The sequence below is a fragment of the Pseudophryne corroboree genome, assembly GCF_028390025.1.
Source record: "Pseudophryne corroboree isolate aPseCor3 chromosome 3 unlocalized genomic scaffold, aPseCor3.hap2 SUPER_3_unloc_7, whole genome shotgun sequence".
In the NCBI taxonomy this organism is placed as follows: Eukaryota; Metazoa; Chordata; class Amphibia; order Anura; family Myobatrachidae; genus Pseudophryne; species Pseudophryne corroboree.
Window position 1 is genome coordinate 415,122 of NW_026967563.1, and position 16,232 is coordinate 431,353.

The following is a 16,232-nucleotide window of genomic DNA, read 5'->3' on the forward strand; positions in this document are numbered from 1 at the left end:
CCTCTTATTTATTTATTTTATATACTAACAGGGGTGACAGGTGTGGTACATCCCTGCAAAGGCAGATCCAATCTCTTTCTCATCAGACTCTGCTGTCTTCCCTGCACTCTCACTCAGATGTTCACTGCTGCCAGTAGCACACGTATGAGAAGCAGAAGTATGGCGGCAGCTGTATAGATTCTGATATGTAATTCTCTGTATCATACTTACTGTACACACATCATCCTTATTACTATTGAGAGAATAGAGATAAGACACTGATGATGGGGGTGTAAGAGTGGATTATAACCTAGCAGATGATGATGATTGCAGGGTATTATATGGTGTATTGCATGTAAAGTACCTTGTTCCACACCTACTCTGCTGTAGCAATATACCTTATATAAGGGTTAGTAACACATGTACAGGCTTACCAGCGTATGAGCACACACATAAAGGAATGCTACCTTACCAATGCTTCCAGGAGTAACGTTAGGAGACATTTCTCTGATCCATCAGCTCATACGTCTGATGTTATTGTTCATCTAGAATCTCCAATTCATACGATATGTTCCCCATCCATTGTTTTACATTGGTGCTGACATAGGACTTGGCGAGTGACTATATCTCCATTTATACTTCATGGTTAGTTACCAGTACAAGAGAGATATCTAAGTCTTATTATAATATTACATTTGTTATTGTGTGTTCTCATTTTTGTATTTCCATAATGTATTTTATTTCCAGCAGGTGGACACACAAGCAGGAATATCTCAGAAGGACATCTAATGTTATCCCCGGATTGTGACATAAAAGATAATGACAGTAGACAGGATTCTCCAGGAGATAACCCCATTACCACAATTATACATCCAGCTCTATCAGCTGGTCCCTCTGATCCTGGGAAATGTTCTCCTGATCACTCTGATATTGGTGCATCTGTTACAGCTCTGACAGTAGATACAGTGTTTCCCTGTTCTATAGATGCCAAATGTTTTACACAGAACACAAAGCCTATTAAACCACACACAGGTAAGGTAGGTGAAAGGCCACTGATATGTTCAGAGTGTGGAAAATGTTTTACAAAGAAATCATATCTTGTTATACATCACAGAATTCACACAGGTGAGAAGCCATTTCCATGTTCTGAGTGTGGGAAATGTTTTACACAGAAATCACATCTTGTTAGACATGAGAGAAGACACACAGGTGAGAAGCCATTTTTCTGTTCCGAGTGTGGGAAATGTTTTGCACAGAAATCAGCTCTTGTTAGACATGAGAGAGAGCACACAGGTGAGAAGCCATTTCCATGTTCTGAGTGTGGGAAATGTTGTGTAAGTAAATCACAACTTGTTACACATCTGCGCAGTCACACAGGTGAGAAACCTTTTCCATGTTCTGAGTGTGGGAAATGTTTTGCATGTAAATCAGATCTTGTTATACATCACAGAAGTCACATAGGTGAGAAGCCATTTTCTTGCTCTGAGTGCGGGAAAAGTTTTACATGGAAATCCAATCTTGTTAGACATCAGAGAGAGCACACAGGTGAGAAGCCATTTCCATGTTCTGAGTGTGGGAAATGTTGTGTAAGTAAATCACAACTTGTTACACATCTGCGCAGTCACACAGGTGAGAAACCTTTTCCATGTTCTGAGTGTGGGAAATGTTTTGCATGTAAATCACATCTTGTTATACATCACAGAAGTCACACAGGTGAGAAGCCATTTCCATGTTCCGAGTGTGGGAAATGTTGTGTAAGTAAATCACAACTTGTTACACATCTGCGCAGTCACACAGGTGAGAAACCTTTTCCATGTTCTGAGTGTGGGAAATGTTTTGCATGTAAATCAGATCTTGTTATACATCACAGAAGTCACATAGGTGAGAAGCCATTTTCTTGCTCTGAGTGCACGAAAAGTTTTACCTGGAAATCCAATCTTGTTAGACATCAGAGAGAGCACACAGGTGAGAAGCCATTTCCATGTTCTGAGTGTGGGAAATGTTGTGTAAGTAAATCACAACTTGTTACACATCTGCGCAGTCACACAGGTGAGAAACCTTTTCCATGTTCTGAGTGTGGGAAATGTTTTGCATGTAAATCAGATCTTGTTATACATCACAGAAGTCACACAGGTGAGAAGCCATTTTCTTGCTCTGAGTGCGGGAAATGTTTTACACACAAATCACGACTCGTTACCCATCAGCAAAGTCACACAGGTGAGAAGGCATTTCCATGTTCTGAGTGTTGGAAAGGTTTTGCACACAAATCACATCTTGTTATACATCAGAGAACTCACACAGGTGAGAAGCCATTTTCTTGCTCTGAGTGCGGGAAATGTTTTTCACAGAAATCAGTTCTTGTTATACATCACAGAAGTCACACAGGTGAGAAGCCATTTCTATACTCTGAGAAATAAATCATCTCTTGTTGCACACAATAGACATCACTCAGGTGAGGAACCATTTTAATCTTCTGGAGTATACTTATCATTGCCATGCATTGTTCTTCAAGGTTCTTATCCTATCTCCTATGCTTTTTGCAATATGCATGTTACCACTGGGTGAAATAATCAGATGTCATGCCCTCATCTGCCACTGCTATACAAATGACCTGTCTTTGCTCTAGGTACTGAGAACCCAGTACCAATCCTAAATGGTTGTCTAGCTGAGCTCCAGGTGTGGCTGATGCCAGTTGGTTGTGATTCAGTCCTGGTGAAACATGTCTTTAAGCTCACCACCAAAGGGCAGGGCTACAGTTCAGCTTTGCAAACCAACCAGACTTACGCTTGGGGGTTCAGAGTTACAAAATGCTGATCATGTGCGGAATCTTGGTGTCCTGGATGGTGGAGTGACACTTAGACATCAGGTATCTGCCACAATCAGATCCTCATCTGAGGAACATAGCCAGACTCCAGCACTTATTTCCCTCAGAAGATCTACCTACAGTCATATATTTACTTGTATCATCACGCATAGACTACTGCAATGTCCTCTATCTGGGTCTCCCAGCAAAAGAATTGCACCAGTTGTAGCTTGTACAGAATGCAGCAGCCAGGCTGTTACCTAACCAGCCCGTTCCTGCCACATAACACACATTCTCTGCTCCCTCCACTGGCTGCATGTAAGATGGTGTCTCTATTACATAATCTTACTGACTCTCTCAGCCCGACATGACCAGGGTCCATGGTACCAGAAGCAGCTTCTGCCTCCTTACTGCCCTGCTTGCTTCCATCTGCAGATGAAGGACTGTTACCAGCAGTACCAAGAATCCCCAAGAAGTTCTGAGATGTCAGGGGTGAGACAGGGTTGTAGCAGTAGTGCTGTAGCAGGGGCTGCCGGAAGCAGTGTCTGTGAGAATCTTGTTCTCAAGCAGCGCTAAGGTGTCAGAGGGGAGACAGTGGTGGCAGTAGTGGGGGGGGCGGGGCGGGTGGCAGTTGGGAGAGATGGGGCAGTGGCAATAGTGGGGGAGATGGTGATGACAGTAGTGGGGGAGACAGAGTGGGTGGCAGTAGTCGGGGAGACAGAGCGGATGTAGTTGTGGGGGAAAGACAGGGCAGTGGCAGTAATGGGGGAGACAGGGCGGGTAGCAGTAGTGAGGGGAGACAGGGTGGGTGGCAGTTGGTGTAGACAGGGCGGTGGCAGTAGTTGGAGGAGACGGCGGTGGCAGTAGTGGAAGGAGACATGGTGGCAGTAGTGGGGGGAGATGGGGCAGGTGGCAGTAGTGGGGGAGATGGGGCAGGTTGCAGTGAGGAAGAGACAGGGCGGGTGACAGTAGTGGAAGGAGATGGGGCGGGTGGCAGTAGTGGGGGAAGACAGGGTGGGTGGCAATAGTGGGGGGCAGGTGGCAGCAGTGGGGAATACAGGGCGGGTGGCAGTAGGGGTGGGGGAGACAGGGCGGATGGCAGTAGTGGAGGGAGACGGTGGTGGCGGTAGAGGGGGGAGACAGGGCGGATGGTCACAGTGCAGTACCGGGGGATGCTGGAGGCAGTAAAGAGGTGTATGGGTTCCGCACAGAATCAGTTGATAATCAGACTTAATGATGATTATTCTTCCTTATTTCTAATTAATCCCTTGTATGTGTTACTGTTATTTGCTGTGTCAGCCTTTATGTGTGTTCTGTGTAATAATCCTGAAAGTAGTGCTGCTACCGATCTCATATCATTTGTAGTAACTTGGAAAAGATGAGATATGAGGTGCACTCTGGAAGCTTATAGGGGGTTAATCAGAGATGAACACAGATTTGACATGCAGCCCCAGGAAAATGGCATCGGCCTGCACGCGTTCACCCCTCAGGAATGCAACCGCAATGTGTGTCTGCGCGGTCGCTGCGCATGTGCATTTTGTCACCAACAGAAAATTGCTGCTGGCCGCTATTGCGGCTGGGTCTGAATGACCCCCATAGGCTTTTGGCTCCTAATATGTATCTGTTTTACTTACCTGCAATACTATAATGTAACTTGAATTGTTTATGTGCTTTATAGGACATTTTATCCATGTGCAGAGTAAAGTATTTTTTACATTTAAAATATGGAGAAATCTGTGTATTAAAGATATGAAATAAAGTTGTTTAAAAACAAAAGATTTCCGTTGAGTCTTTTTAAGTGTGTATTATCTTATTTCCAGATAATTGTCGCTATGGTGACAGAAACAATTTCCTGTTAATGTGTCACTTGTATTATTATATTTTCTGTCCAGCGAGTGGACTCGGAAATGTTATCCTTTTCCTCGCAGCCCCAGTTGCTGAAGAAAATGAAGGAGGAGCTGTTGACAGGTCACGTCCTGCTTGAGTTGACAATTTTCTCACCAGCAGGTCTTTCCACCTCTGCAGACTTGTGTCCATAGATACAACCTAGGCTTTAAACCTAGAATCGAGCATGGTGGCCAAAGTGTAGTGCTCTGATTTAAACAGATTGAACACCCTTGAATCCTGGCAAAGCGAATGAAGGGCTCCATCCACAAGTATTTCCAGGGAAGACGTTAAGTCTGAGAGACTATGCACAGGCCCAAATGATAATTGTTTTATGATCCTTCTATGTATGAACCAACCAATAGAGGGAATAATCCGAAAGTGTTAATACCAAAGATTAGTTAATCTGGTTGGAGGTGCGCCATTAAGCAAATTGCAATGACTGGTTAAGGGGTTTAGAAAAAAACGCTAGTGGGCTTATATCTAAAGAAGCCTTAATGTGTGGCGCACTATTTTTTCCCCTTTATGTTTCATGAATAAATTAAAACATAACTTTTATTATTTTTATTTAAGATAGATTTTTCAATAGGCATAACATAAGGCAATTGATTTAGATAAAAATTATTGTGTTTTTTGCGCTAGATAAACAGTTAAAAAATGCAGCATATACACTTCAGAAAAATCCACTAATTTTCCATACACCAAATACTACAAGAAATTAAGTGTACTAATTGCGCAAATTCTGTTTGTATGGTTACATATAATAAATTAACATTACTTCCCTTCTCTTTCTTTGTGGGGAGAGCAATAACTTCTAAGGTATCACCACATATTGAAATATTTAGACTGAAAAAGATAATACACACAATAGTGTAGACATCCAATTCAAAAACAATAATTTTATTTACACGCCACACTCACAATATATCAAAGGGATGAAAGCGTATAATAATCTCTGCATTGAAGGGAGGTAGATGTTCCTGCTGGATTCCTTTAATATCCTCCTGTGCTTTGCTGAAACAAATAAAGCAATAGTGCAGACTCCCACTTAAAGGAAAGAAGTTTAGTAAAAATGCACTCACAAACAAGTTTTAAAAGCATGTAATATCACTGATGTTAGAGATGACTGTGTACTCATCAATCCAAAAGGCCCACAGAGTTCCGGATACTCCTAGGATTATTTCCAGGATCAGTCCTATGCCTCTATTCACCAGGTTAGAAATAGCTACACCGCTTAATGCATTTACAACCCTGCTGGGTTCTTCCTCAGAAGCGTTTGTGGCTAAACAACAGAATGTTACATTTATACCCATCCAATTTACCCCCATAATATCCGTCAGCTGTGTCCAATAGTACACCTCCCGTTTCCGCTTTCAAAACTCGCGGGGAGAGGTGGTGACATAACCATCCTCCAATAGGAGCATATCTTTCTCACTCCCACCGCAGCTGACGGCGGACAGGAAGTGACATCATGCGTGCCATCTGGTCTAATGCGTTCCATGTGCCGAGGTTTCCACTGAACAAGTACTTCCTGTTCCCGTCGTCAATGGAAATGGACGGGATATGACGTGGCGAACATCTTTCAAGGTCCCCCGGCGTCATTCTTATACGGAAGTATGCGTTCCATGTCTACACATGCGGTCCAAATCGGCACCATGTTTATTAAATAAGTCCGTTCCCATTCAAAAAGAAAAGTTCTTTTATGCAATCGGCCATTGATAGTTTTCCATTATTAGTCCCATAGATATGCAAAACCAAAGGAAAGATATAAATAATGTTAGTACTATGATATTAAAATACATAGATGATTAATTTTATACATGATACAAAAATATAAATAAATAAATAAAATTCTGAATACATATACACGGATGAGGGCATAGGAATGAATATAAATATCAATATATCAAAAACACTTTAAAAATCACTTTAAAAACCACTTCATCTCAAAATCGGTATTTAATCCTTTATGTTGCAGAGTACTTAATTTAATAATACATTTCATCTCATTTTTCGCTAATCTACTTTCTATATCTTTAGACCGCCATGTGGATTTAATCTGTTCTATTCCCCAGAACCTTTTTACAAAATATTATTTCTTATCATGTTGAGTTTTAAAATGGGCTGAAAGAGAAAGTGTTTCCAGCCCTTTCCGAATGTTATACACATGTTCTGCGAGACGGGTCTTTAGATTTATGCTTGTCCTGCCTACATAGCTCAACCCACATGCACATTCTATGCCGTAGATTACATTTTTTGATTGACACATGTTAGAGTCTCCTGCCCTGTGCTGCCACGTCGTCATGGCAACCGGGAGACAAGTGCTAGCGGAGTAACCTGAGCGCAGCTGATACTCCGGTTCGGGTCTTTTGCTGTGCAGTGGTTACAGGCAGGGGATCCGGTGCTGGTTTTTGTGCTCACAGTCTGTGAGGTCTGAGTGGGGCGTGGACAGCACCTGCTATATAAGGCCTCTTCTCAGGTTAAGCAGATGCTGCTGAATCTTTGTTGGTTAGTCAGTTCCTGAAAGTTAGCCAGTACTGTGTAGCTTTGTATTTGTTGTTGCTTACTGCAAATAGGCCTGGGGATTTGGTACTACACTCTGCCAATCCAGACCTAGCAGTAAGACTGGAGTCAGTCGTTTAACTTGCTGGGGTTCTTTTGCTATTCTGTGAACCCAGCAGGTTTGTGGCTGTACTTTCAGACCTGCCTGCATAATCCTCTCTCACTGTGCAGGGCGTCCATGTGTCAGTTTAGTGGCAGTAAGCTGAACCTGGGCCCTGCAAGTGAGAATTAGGATTGTGGAGACTCTCCTTGTGTCTATTATTCCATCTCTGACCAAGGAGTATACTGCCACACCCGTTGGTAACCCTTTAGGGTTTTGCTGTTGCCCTTAGCAACAGCATTTTGGGTTCTCTACGTATTAAAACACAACATCTTGCTTTTTTCATCTGAGCATTTCTAATACTAGAGAGACACCCAGTTTCTTAGCCTCTGGGCTTCTCTGTTCACTCTGTGTTGGTTTTGTTACCCTATCACCTTCTGTGTACGTTATGTCATATTTCCCAGTCTGTCTGTGAGTTCATTTGTTTTGCATCCCTCTCTGTTCAGGCACCAGTACATTCCTGCAAGCACTGGTGTGCATAACAGTTCAAACACCAGTACATTCCTGCAGGCACTGGTGTGCATAACAACACGTAATAAAATCATTAATTCTGTACGTGTCATTATTAACCGTGAATTCAGTGATTTTACTGGACTTACTCTTAACCGTCCTACACATCAGACACTGGCCACATCTATGGAACCCCTTCGTTCTGATGCTGGCTCTCGTATTGTCATCTATCACACTCCTTACTAGTTTATCCTTCAATGATGGCGCTTTCCTATACATGAAAGTAGGTCTATCAGGTATCTCTTTTTCTATAACTGGATCTTTCTGTAATAAATACCAATTCTTTCTAAAAATTCTTTCAATATCTTTGTGCAGAGGATTATACTGGCTGATAAAAGACCACTTATTCCTCTCATCTTTAGATTTCTTCTCTTTTTCTTTTAAAAGGTTATCCCTATTGATGTTTTCTACTTTAGTTTGTGCTTTATTTAAGAGATCTACTGGATAACCTTTATTGATAAATCTGTTGGTGGTTTCTATTATTTGTTCATTACAGATAGTTTGGTCACTACAGTTCCGCTTAATATGTGTAAATTGGCTAAACGGAATACCGTCTAGCCAATTCGGGTGATGTAAACTACCCATTTCTATATATCCATTAGAATCTGTTGCCTTCCTAAAGGTTTTGGTTTTAAGGGTGTCTTCTTCATATATACATAAGTCCAAAAAGGAAAAAAATTTTGTACTGCTAGTTGTTACAAATTTAAGATTAAAATCATTCTGATTCAATCTATCCATGAAGGCTAGGAGGTCCACTTCCTGTCCATTCCAAAGGAATAGGACATCATCGATATATCGATGCCAGGATACCAGATCTGCCCCCAATCCATCCACCTTAAAGATGTTATGCTCTTCACAATATGACATGTATAAATTGGCATAACTGGGAGCAAATCTGGTACCCATGGCTGTCCCCACTTGTTGGATATAATAAGTGCCATCAAAATAGAAATAATTGTTATCTAAAATTAAACCTATACCATCCAGGATGATTTTTAGTTAAATTATCATAATCACTTTTGTCTAAAAAATAGGAAATTGCTTCCAGACCCTTCTGTTTCTTAATAACAGTATACAAAGTTGAATTTGGAACCGCACTAGTGTTAATGATCTAAGCAAGATGTATGAATAGTATAGGAAAACCAATATAAATGCAGTTAGAAAAAATGTGATTATGAACTGCTAGTGATTGGCGGTGCTCCCAGGAATTTTGTAGATTAGACTACAGTTGAAAAGGAGAGACAAGACAAAAAAACCTTGTTTGGGAGCACTCTTTTGTATTAAATTAAATAATGTAGGTAAAGTAAATGATAAATGAGATAAAACTTAACCTTTAATTGTTTCTCAAATAAAAGGAAGAAAAAAGGGGGAATAATAAGACAATTAAAGGACTCGTGTCTGGTGTTTCAGCAAAAAGAAACTTGTTTGACCTTTTTAGCAAATGAGGTACAAGTTGCTAGGAGAAGGTGAAGATATTAGAAGTAATAAATTGGATGGATGTAAGTGTGTTCTAATAGGATGAATGTATCCAGGACAGTCACTATGCATGCCTCAAAACAAAGGTATCCAAATGGAGAGTTATATGGTAGCAAGGTTGAGTGAGCTGAATTTGATCTTGTATGAGAGATAGAGAGAAAAGGGGGCCCACTGCACCTGGTATTCTCAGGGGGTTTCCCATCCTGATACTGACCAGGCCATACCTGCTTAGCTTCCGAGATCGGACAGGATCGGGCGCATTCAGGGTAGTATGGCCGTGGGCCTGAGGTAAGAAAGAAATGAAAGAAGATAGGAAGATGATTCTATTGTCCGTACTGAGTACAAATCAACCATAGGTGGTCCGGGAGTGTTTTTCCAGAAACAGACATAGAGGTATAGTCAGTTTTGGAGAATTAAAATGGGGCTCTCATAACCAAGCCAAAAGGTGAAACGTACGTCGAGAGAATCGTCAACAGTGACATCATCGTGGCGACGCCCAACCCGGAAGCGGGCGGCCGCGCTCGTCACTAACAGCGGGACCAGCAGGACTTTGAACAGGTAAGTTCTACAGCAAACATCAGCCGCAGATCGTGCAGCCAGGGTAATCAACACTAGACCACCAGGGAATCTTTCCCCTGCTCAACACTGATCATACAGTGCATTGTCTCTAGCGCTTACCGTGTGTTCCCTTCTTGCAAACGACTTATACTAGGTAATTTCACTAGACCATCAGGGTCTATAATTATGTCTATATTTACCACTAGTCTGTAAAGAGGTGTCAGTCTACCCTAAGATAGTGGTAACGGTCATCAGACCACTATATACCACCACATTTACCTCTGTCACAGATATCGCAATGTAAACAAATCACTATATCTTCTGTTTCACAACAGTTTTCTAATTTCAGTGATAATCTGTAGTACTCAGTCCTCACACCCGCCCATGCCTCCAAGGTTCTATTATTATATACAGATACCTAACTGTGAAATAAACACACAAGTGAATTTATGTAATTCCAACATGCATGTGTTTCACTCACTCAACCTTGCTACCATATCACTCTCCATTTGGATACCTTTGTTTTGAGGCATGCATAGTGACTGTCCTGGATACATTCATCCTATTAGAACACACTTACATCCATCCAATTTATTACTTCTAATATCTTCACCTTCTCCTAGCAACTTGTACCTCATTTGCTAAAAAGGTCAAACAAGTTTCTTTTTGCTGAAACACCAGACACGAGTCCTTTAATTGTCTTATTATTCCCCCTTTTTTCTTCCTTTTATTTGAGAAACAATTAAAGGTTAAGTTTTATCTCATTTATCATTTACTTTACCTACATTATTTAATTTAATACAAAAGAGTGCTCCCAAACAAGGGTTTTTTGTCTTGTCTCTCCTTTTCAACTGTAGTCTTAATAACAGTATACAGGGTGCATACATCTGCACTGCATAAAATGGTGGAGCTAGTGTATTGCAAGTTGGTAAGTTTTCTCAATACATCGCCCATGTCTTTCAGAAACACCTTTGTTTTTGTGACGATAGGCTGCAATAAAAGTCAATTAGTGCTGACAAATTTGATGTTAGACTATTGGTCCCTGATATTATTGGGAGACCAAGTGGGTGGAGGGGGTCCTTATGGATTTTCGGTAGAACATAAATTGTTGGTATAGAAGGTTCTTTTATATTAAGGAAATCATGTTCTTTCTCATTAATTACTCCATCTTTTAATGCATTAGATGTTAATGTTAATAATGCCTCACTGATCCTCTGGATTGGATCAAATCTTAATTTCTTATATGTATTGCCTTTATTTAGTTGTTTCATGATTTCCTCTATATAATCTGATTTGTCCATAAGGACAACCCCTCCACCCATATCAGCTGGCTTAGTAACAACCTTCTTATCATCCTTTAGTGATCTTACTGCCTCGTATTCCTTTTTAGACAAATTGCATTTTACCCTTTTCTTCCGTTTCATCAATTTTTCCGATTCATTTGAAAAAATTATACTCACCTGCCAGCGTCCAGAGATAAATCCACGTCCAGAGTATAATCCAGGTACTTGGCAAAAAAAAAACCCGCAAAAACCCGACCAACGGACTGAAAGGGGTCCCATGTTGACACATGAGACCCCTTTCCCCGAATGCAGAGACCTCTCCATGACAGCTGTCACTGAAAGGTCTCTTCAGCCAATCAGCGAGTGCAACGTCCTTGCACTCTGCTGATTGGCACTTTGCACGTCTGAGCAGACAGCGCATCGCACAGCTCCCTCCATTATATTCAATGGTGGGAACTTTGCGGCTAGCGGTGAGGTCACCCGCGGTCAGCCGCTGACCGCGGGTAACCCCCCGCTGATGGCAAAGTTCCCACCATTGAATATAATGGAGAGAGCTGTGTGATGCGCTGTCACAGCACAGACAGCGCACAGCCAATCAGGTGAGTGCCACGTAGTAGCGCTTCCTGATTGGCTGAAGGGACCTCAGTGACAGGAGTCACGTGGGGTCCCAGCACATTCGGGGAAAGGGGTCTCATGTGTCAACATGGGACCCCTTTCAGTCCGTTGGTCGGGATTTTGTGTTTTTTTATTTTGCCAAGTACGTGGATTTATCTCTGGACACTGAATCAGGTGAGTATAATTTTTTCACAGGTACCCTCGGATCGTCGGAGACTGTGGCAGTCGGCGTGTCAACATAGGTAAGTATGTGTGTGTTGTACTTGTCACGGTGTGTGTCCTGTTTTTATTTGGGTTTTTTTTTCCAGTAGTACTACAGGTACCAGCGGGCCCGTTTTTCTCCCGCATGCTAGTACTTGTGGTTCTCCAAGTACCAGCTTGCGGGGGAGGTTTGCTGGGACTTGTAGTACTACTGGAAAAAACAATATTCTGACATTTTTCTCAAGGCTCTCAGCCTCCCATCCGCAGCCCTTGGATGGGGGGGGGCAGCCTCGGGCTTCACCCCTGGCCCTTTGGTGGCTGGGTGGGACCCCTTGATTGAAGGGGTCCCCACTCCCCCAGGGTACCCCGGCCAGGGGTGACTAGTTGGATATTTAATGCCACGGCCGCAGGGCACTGTATAAAAGTGACCCCCGGCTGTGGCATTATCTGTCAAGCTAGTGGAGCCCGATGCTGGTGTAAAAAATACGGGGGAACCCCTACTCTTTTTGTCCCCCTTATTTTTGCACCAGCACCAGGCGCAGAGCCCGGTGCTGGTTTTAAAAATACGGGGGATCCCCTGTCAAATTTTTCCCTGCATTTTTAGAACCAGGACCAGCTCGAAGAGCCCGAGGCTGGTTATGGTTTGTAGGGGGTACCCCACGCCATTTTTTTCCGGGTTTTTCCAGTTTTTCGCTGTTTTTTTCAAATCGCGGCAAAATCCACCTAATCGGCCGTTTTTCGCCCGCGGGACTGTCGAATCCGTTTTTTATTGAATATGGTGAACTTCGCCAACCACTTTCCGAAATTGGACGGTCGAATTGTGTCGAATTAAAAAACAGGCGAAAATTTGCCGCGATTCGCCGCTAATTGCATATACCCCATTGACTTTTACTTTGGTTGTCGTGGTCACGCCTTCGGGCAATCTTCCTACGTGTAACTTACATGTCCAGGGGTCTGATACAACCTCCCAGGTTTCACTACATCTCAGCCCCTACAACTGAGGCTGCCTCCCGTCAGCTCAGGCCCTCAGTTGTGACAGTCACTATTGGAGTGAGTCATGGTACTCAGCGGAGAAGGAGTGGGTTAAAGCGCTCTAAGAACTTTCACCATCTATTCGTATTGTGCATTGGGGATTGCATAAAAAAAGGGAAAAAGTCAGCGATGGGATCCAATTGCACAAGTGGTGAACGTTTTGTAGCCAGGGTTCAGGTTGAAGAGCCGAGGCCCAAGAGGTCAGCAAGGTTTGTTATGTGTGGTAAATATTGATCACACACGGAAGACCTTTTTGTCTGAATGGGTACGTATGACTGACAAAGATAGGGTACCATTCCCTAGGGTGGGCAGCTTTGAACCAGAGGTATTACAGAACTTAAGGATAAGGATATGTCTGATAAAATCCAAGAAACAAACGATTAGACATACTCATTGTTTAAATTTATGGCAATAGGAGGGGTATGTGCAAAGGGAATTAGCTCGCGCAGCAGGTTCCAAACCTAGCGGGAAAGAAATGGCGACCGCACCACCACCACCATATATTGTTGGGGAGAAAGTGGCTACAGACAATGGTACATTGGTACAGGATAGGAGAGTAATTGATAAATGTACTAACGCTAGCCCTTGCCAGTTGTATCCCATTTTAAATTTTCCCCAGGATTGTGAGCAGGAAGATGAGCCCAGCACAATATCGGTACTCTTTCTAGCAGCCACCACACAGGACACTCAGGTGGGCATGGCCCAACAAACAAGAGCAGTAGTCAGGTCCCCTATTGGAGGGATAAGTGAGGTCGTGTCCACAGGTAAGTACGGTACCATACATTATGCAGAGACAATTGCTCACCGCATTATAGAGTCAAGCCAGAATGATGTAATTGAATTAAATCCTGTCAGGGTGATTGCAGTCCCCAACAGGAGAACTGACGCTCAGGGAGTCACTCCCATCAGGAACATTGCCATGCATTGTCCTTGGTCCCGGGCAGAGTTAAGGTCAATTATGTCAGAATTTCCCGATCCCAGAAAAGATCTAGTCGCATGCCAGAGGTTCATTAAATAGTCAGGTAATGCCAACGAACCCACAAACAAAGATTGGCGGACAGTGCTACGGGTGTGTTTACCCTCAAATATTGACCCCGCAAAATTCATAACCGATTGTAAGTTAGACGCAGAAGTACCTCTCACTGATGAATACATACAGGAGAACATAAAGCAAATCAATCTGCAATTAGGAGTATATTTCCCTACTGTTGTCAGGTGGAATAAAATCTTTTCCATAAGACAAAAGGAAGGTGAAACGGCATCCGAGTATTTCCATCGAGCACTGCAGGAAATGTCTAGATACACTGGGATCGAGGACATAAAAGATAATGCGCATCACAGGGAGGTAGCTGTTACTGTATTAATGGACGGGTTAATAGAGGCATTAAGAGCAAGAGTACAAACCTCTCTACCGAACTGGAGGGGTATCTCGGTGGCTGCATTGAGAGAGTCCACTATCAAACACGACCGTAACATCAGTAAACACAGGGAGTCTCAGGGGGATAAGCTGATGACAGTATAAATTCTCTTACAACAAAATCACATCAGCCAAAACCCCAGAACCCTGATGGTAAGTCACAGTCAATAATATGCTTCTATTGTAAGAAGGAAGGACATTTTGCAAGGAACTGTAGGACTAAGGGTACACATAATGTGCATCAACCCCCTAGACCAGGATATGAACCACACTACAATGCACATAATTGGGATCAGGGAACACCTAGGAGAAATTACGAGCCACATGCAGGGGAAACAAGGAGGTACCCACCAAGGAGAGACTGGCAGGCCTCCGAAAACTCACAGCTACCCCCCTCACATATTGTAGCTGCCAATGCGCTGCGGGAGGGTCTCACCACACAATAGGGGTTGGGCCACACCTGTAGTTTGCAGCCAGTGAAGTTATTTGCTAGCCTTGGTAGTGAACCTGAGGTAACGGTTGATGTAGCTGGTGTACCATTACCTTTTCTCGTAGATACAGGGGTGGCGAGGTCAGTGTTAAATTCGATGGTAGGTATAAAAACCACGGGTAAAACTATTTTGGCAATGGGAGTAACAGGAACTGTGCAACAATACCCTTTGAGTAGACATGCAGAGATTACGATAGGGCCTTTGCAAACCAAACATTCTTTTCTGCTGGCTGCATCAGCTCCGACTAATCTACTCGGCAGAGATTTATTGTGTAAAATGCGGTGTGTCATATACTCCTGAGGGTGTCTTCTTGGATATACCTGGGAACCACGCTCATCAAGTACAAGATATAATATACACCCCTCAAAGGCTAATGTCATATTCTACTGTTATAGACGAGTGTCCATCAAAGGTAGAGGAAATGATCTCGCAAATACCAGGTTCCCTTTGGACCAGAGATGGACAGGACACTGGATTGATGGCGAATGTAGCTCCAGTAGTAGTACAAGTAAAAGATGGTAGGATAGCTCTAAAAATTCCCCAGTATCCTCTGAAGCCAGAGGTAGAATTAGGAGTGTACCCTGTCATAGAGCGGCTGCTACAGCAGGGCATCCTAGTCAGGACGTCCAGCACCGCCAATCCCATCTTCCCTGTGAAAAAGAGTGGGGGGAGGGATTATAGGCTAGTGCAGGATCTAAGGGGGATAAACAAGATAGTTGAGAGCCAATTCCCCGTAGTGCCCAATCCAGCTGTCCTCCTTATGCAAATTCCCTCTACTGCAAAATTTTTCACTGTCATGGACCTCTGTTCTGCTTTCTTTACTGTCCCTCTTCACCCTGACAGCCAGTACCTTTTTGCTTTTACATACAGGGGAATAAAGTACACCTGGACTCGTCTCCCCAAAGGTTTTATTGACAGCCCGAGTATTTTCTCTCAGGCCTTGCATGACTGTTTACAATCCTTTCAACCTGAGAGTGGATCAGTGCTAATTCAGTATGTCGAAGACTTATTGTTATGTTCTGACTCACTCGAATCGTCTTTGAAAGACACGAAATAGCTTCTGTTTCATCTTTCCCAAACAGGACACAAGGTTTCAAAGGATAAGTTGCAGTTGTGCCGGACCAGGATCAAATATTTGGGACATTGCTTGACTCAAGGACTTAGACACCTCACCGCTGATAGAATACAGGCAATTCGCGACATGACTCTGCCACAAACCCAGCAACAGATCTGCACTTTCCTTGGAATGTGTGGGTATTGTCGTAACTGGATTCCAGGGTTCTCTATACTGGCTTTACCTTTGCAAGAGATGGTCTCTTCC

At 43.0% G+C, this 16,232-nt stretch overlaps 1 protein-coding gene and 1 pseudogene across 1 annotated transcript in view; one reads left to right on the forward strand and one right to left on the reverse strand.

The window, feature by feature from the left end:
• The first annotated feature begins 729 nt into the window (after positions 1-729).
• The window catches only part of LOC134984605 (zinc finger protein 850-like), a 207,107-nt gene continuing 191,604 nt past the window's right edge, over positions 730-16,232 (forward strand). Inside the window, exon 1 of the mRNA XM_063950149.1 lies at positions 730-2,364. Within this exon, the coding sequence (XP_063806219.1) occupies positions 768-2,364 (1,597 nt within the window). The 5' untranslated portion in view covers positions 730-767. The remainder of the gene's footprint in view (positions 2,365-16,232) is intronic.
• On the reverse strand, positions 9,480-9,597 carry LOC134984658 (5S ribosomal RNA; annotated as a pseudogene).